This window comes from Meleagris gallopavo, unplaced genomic scaffold (genome assembly GCF_000146605.3).
Source record: "Meleagris gallopavo isolate NT-WF06-2002-E0010 breed Aviagen turkey brand Nicholas breeding stock unplaced genomic scaffold, Turkey_5.1 ChrUn_random_7180001851232, whole genome shotgun sequence".
NCBI lineage: Eukaryota > Metazoa > Chordata > Aves > Galliformes > Phasianidae > Meleagris > Meleagris gallopavo.
In genome coordinates, this window is record NW_011118163.1 from 1 (window position 1) to 2,423 (window position 2,423).

The 2,423-nt window shown below is 65.4% G+C and overlaps 1 protein-coding gene across 1 annotated transcript in view; it reads left to right on the forward strand.

Moving 5' to 3' along the window:
* Positions 1 to 785: 785 nt before the first annotated feature.
* The window catches only part of CAMK2B (calcium/calmodulin dependent protein kinase II beta), a gene marked incomplete at both ends in the record, with an annotated part of 4,272 nt that continues 2,634 nt past the window's right edge, over positions 786 to 2,423 (forward strand). Inside the window, 5 exons of the mRNA XM_019611018.1 lie at positions 786 to 896; positions 985 to 1,107; positions 1,192 to 1,275; positions 1,792 to 1,834; positions 2,105 to 2,419. Of these exons, the coding sequence (XP_019466563.1) occupies positions 786 to 896; positions 985 to 1,107; positions 1,192 to 1,275; positions 1,792 to 1,834; positions 2,105 to 2,419 (676 nt within the window). The remainder of the gene's footprint in view (positions 897 to 984; positions 1,108 to 1,191; positions 1,276 to 1,791; positions 1,835 to 2,104; positions 2,420 to 2,423) is intronic.

The window sequence follows — 2,423 nt, forward strand, 5'->3', positions numbered from 1 at the left end:
ACCCCCGGCCTGACCCTGGGACCCCCATCCTGTCCCCATCGCCTCCGTCCCGTCCCCATCCCTCCTGTCCCCACTCTCATCCCCTCTGTCCCATCCCCGTTCCCATCCATTCCGTCCTGGTCCCCTTCCCGTCTCCGTCCCCACACTGGTTCCATCCCAGTCCCCATACTGGACCTATTCCAATCTATACTGGTCCCCATCACAGTCTTTATCCTGGTCCCCACCATGTCCTCAAAGGGGTTCCCACCCCGGTCCCATCGTGGTCCCCATCCCAGTCCTCACACCGCTCCCATTGCAGTCTATACTGATCCCCACTCCAGTCCCCATACTGGTTCCATTCCAGTCTGTACTGATCCCCATCCCACCGACCTCCCATCCCAATCCCCATCCCAGTCCTCACTGACTCCCATCCCAGTCCCTTTCCCAGTCTGCACACTGGTCCCCGTCCCAGTCCCCACACTAATCCTATTACAGTTTATTCTGGTCCCATCCCAGTTTATACTGTTTCCCATCCCAGTTCCCATACCGATCCCAGTACAGTTTGTACTGATGCCCACCCCGGTTCCCATATTGATTTCCATCCCAGTCCACATATTGACTTCCATCCCGGTGCCCCATACTGGTCCCATTACAGTTTATACGGATGCCCACCCAGCCCCCATATTGACCCCCATCTCAGTTCCCATACTGGTTCCATCCCAGTCTCCACACTGATCCCATTGCAATCTTTATGACCCCCCATCCCAACCCCCCCATCCCTGCCCCCCCGGTGCCGGTCAGGCTGATGTTTGTGTGGCACAGGGGTGATCCTATACATCCTGCTGGTGGGATACCCGCCCTTCTGGGACGAGGACCAGCACAAGCTGTACCAGCAGATCAAGGCGGGCGCCTACGACGTGAGTGCGCCGTTACCCCCGGCCCCCCCCGCGGGGACAGAGGGTCGCAGCCACCCCCTCCCCGCCCCGTCCCGCTGTGTCCCCGCAGTTCCCCTCCCCCGAGTGGGACACGGTCACCCCCGAAGCCAAGAACCTCATCAACCAGATGCTGACCATCAACCCCGCCAAGCGCATCACCGCCCACGAGGCCCTCAAACACCCGTCGGGTCCTGCGTAAGTGTGCCCCCCCGACCCCCACCCCTCCCCACACCGTCCCCATGGGATGCGCTCCCCGCTGACCCCGCTGTCCCCACAGCAACGCTCCACCGTGGCCTCCATGATGCACAGACAGGAGACGGTGGAGTGCCTGAAGAAGTTCAACGCCCGCAGGAAGCTGAAGGTGGGTTGGGGCCCCATCCCAGCACGTCCCGTTCCCACCCCACTGTGTCCCCACAGTCCCACCACGGCTGTGTCCCCACGCCTTCCCATGTCCCTCAGTCCCATCTCCCCCCGGTTCCATCCCAGGATGTCCCGGTCCAACTGCAGCCACATCCCAGGGCTTTGCTGTGTCCCATGTCCCCCACTCCCTCTCTGGCCACGTCCCACTGCTTCACTTGTCCCACAGTCCCCTTTTGGGATGTCCCAGTGCCCAGCTTCGGCCCCGGTCCCATCCCACCCACGTCCTGGTGCTGCCGTGTCCTGGTGTCACCTGTCTGTGCTGCGGTGTCACCCTGGCCGTGTCACAGTGTCACCTGGCTTTGTTACAGTCCTCTCCCGCCTTCCCGTGTCCCCCAGTGGTGCCCTGGGGTGTCCCTGTGCCTTCCCAGCCATATCCCACTGCCACCCCCCTGTCCCATCACCCCCCCGGCCCAATGTCCCCATGTCCCGGTGCCGCGCTGACCCGCTGCCATTGCAGGGCGCGATCCTCACCACCATGCTGGCCACCCGGAACTTCTCAGGTGAGCCCCCCCCCTCCCGGCCCCGGGACGCCTCACACCCCCCCGCGTCCCCGGGCCTGGCCCCGCTCGCTGCCGCTCTCTTTCTCTCTTTCCCCCTCCCTCCAAACTCCCCCCACCCCATTTTGACGCGAGGACGGCCGCGCCGTGCGGTAACGGGGCTGGGGGGGGAACCCAGGAGGCGACGTGGGGGTCACCCCCAGCAGGGGCTCCCGCCCCGTGCCCACCTAACGGGGTCGCTTCCTTTCTCTCCTCTCGCTGCCCGCCCCGCAGTGGGCAGACAGACCACCGCGCCTCCCTCCATGTCGGCCGCCGCGGCCCCCCTGGGGCTGGTGGAACAAGGTAGACGCCGCACGGACCCCCCCGTGCCGCCCGCTTGCCTCTGGTCCCCCCCCACCCCACTCCTCCTCCTCCTCCTCCTCTTCCTCCCCCTCCAGGCTCGGGGTCCCTCCTCGGGAATGGCACCTCACGCATGGGACCCCCCGCCTGTCTGCCTGCCCACCTCTCTGCCTGTCTCCCCCCCCGCTGGCACACGGTGTCCCCGTCACCGCTTGTGTCCCCACATCGGGGCTGCGTGGGGTGCGTGGGGCCG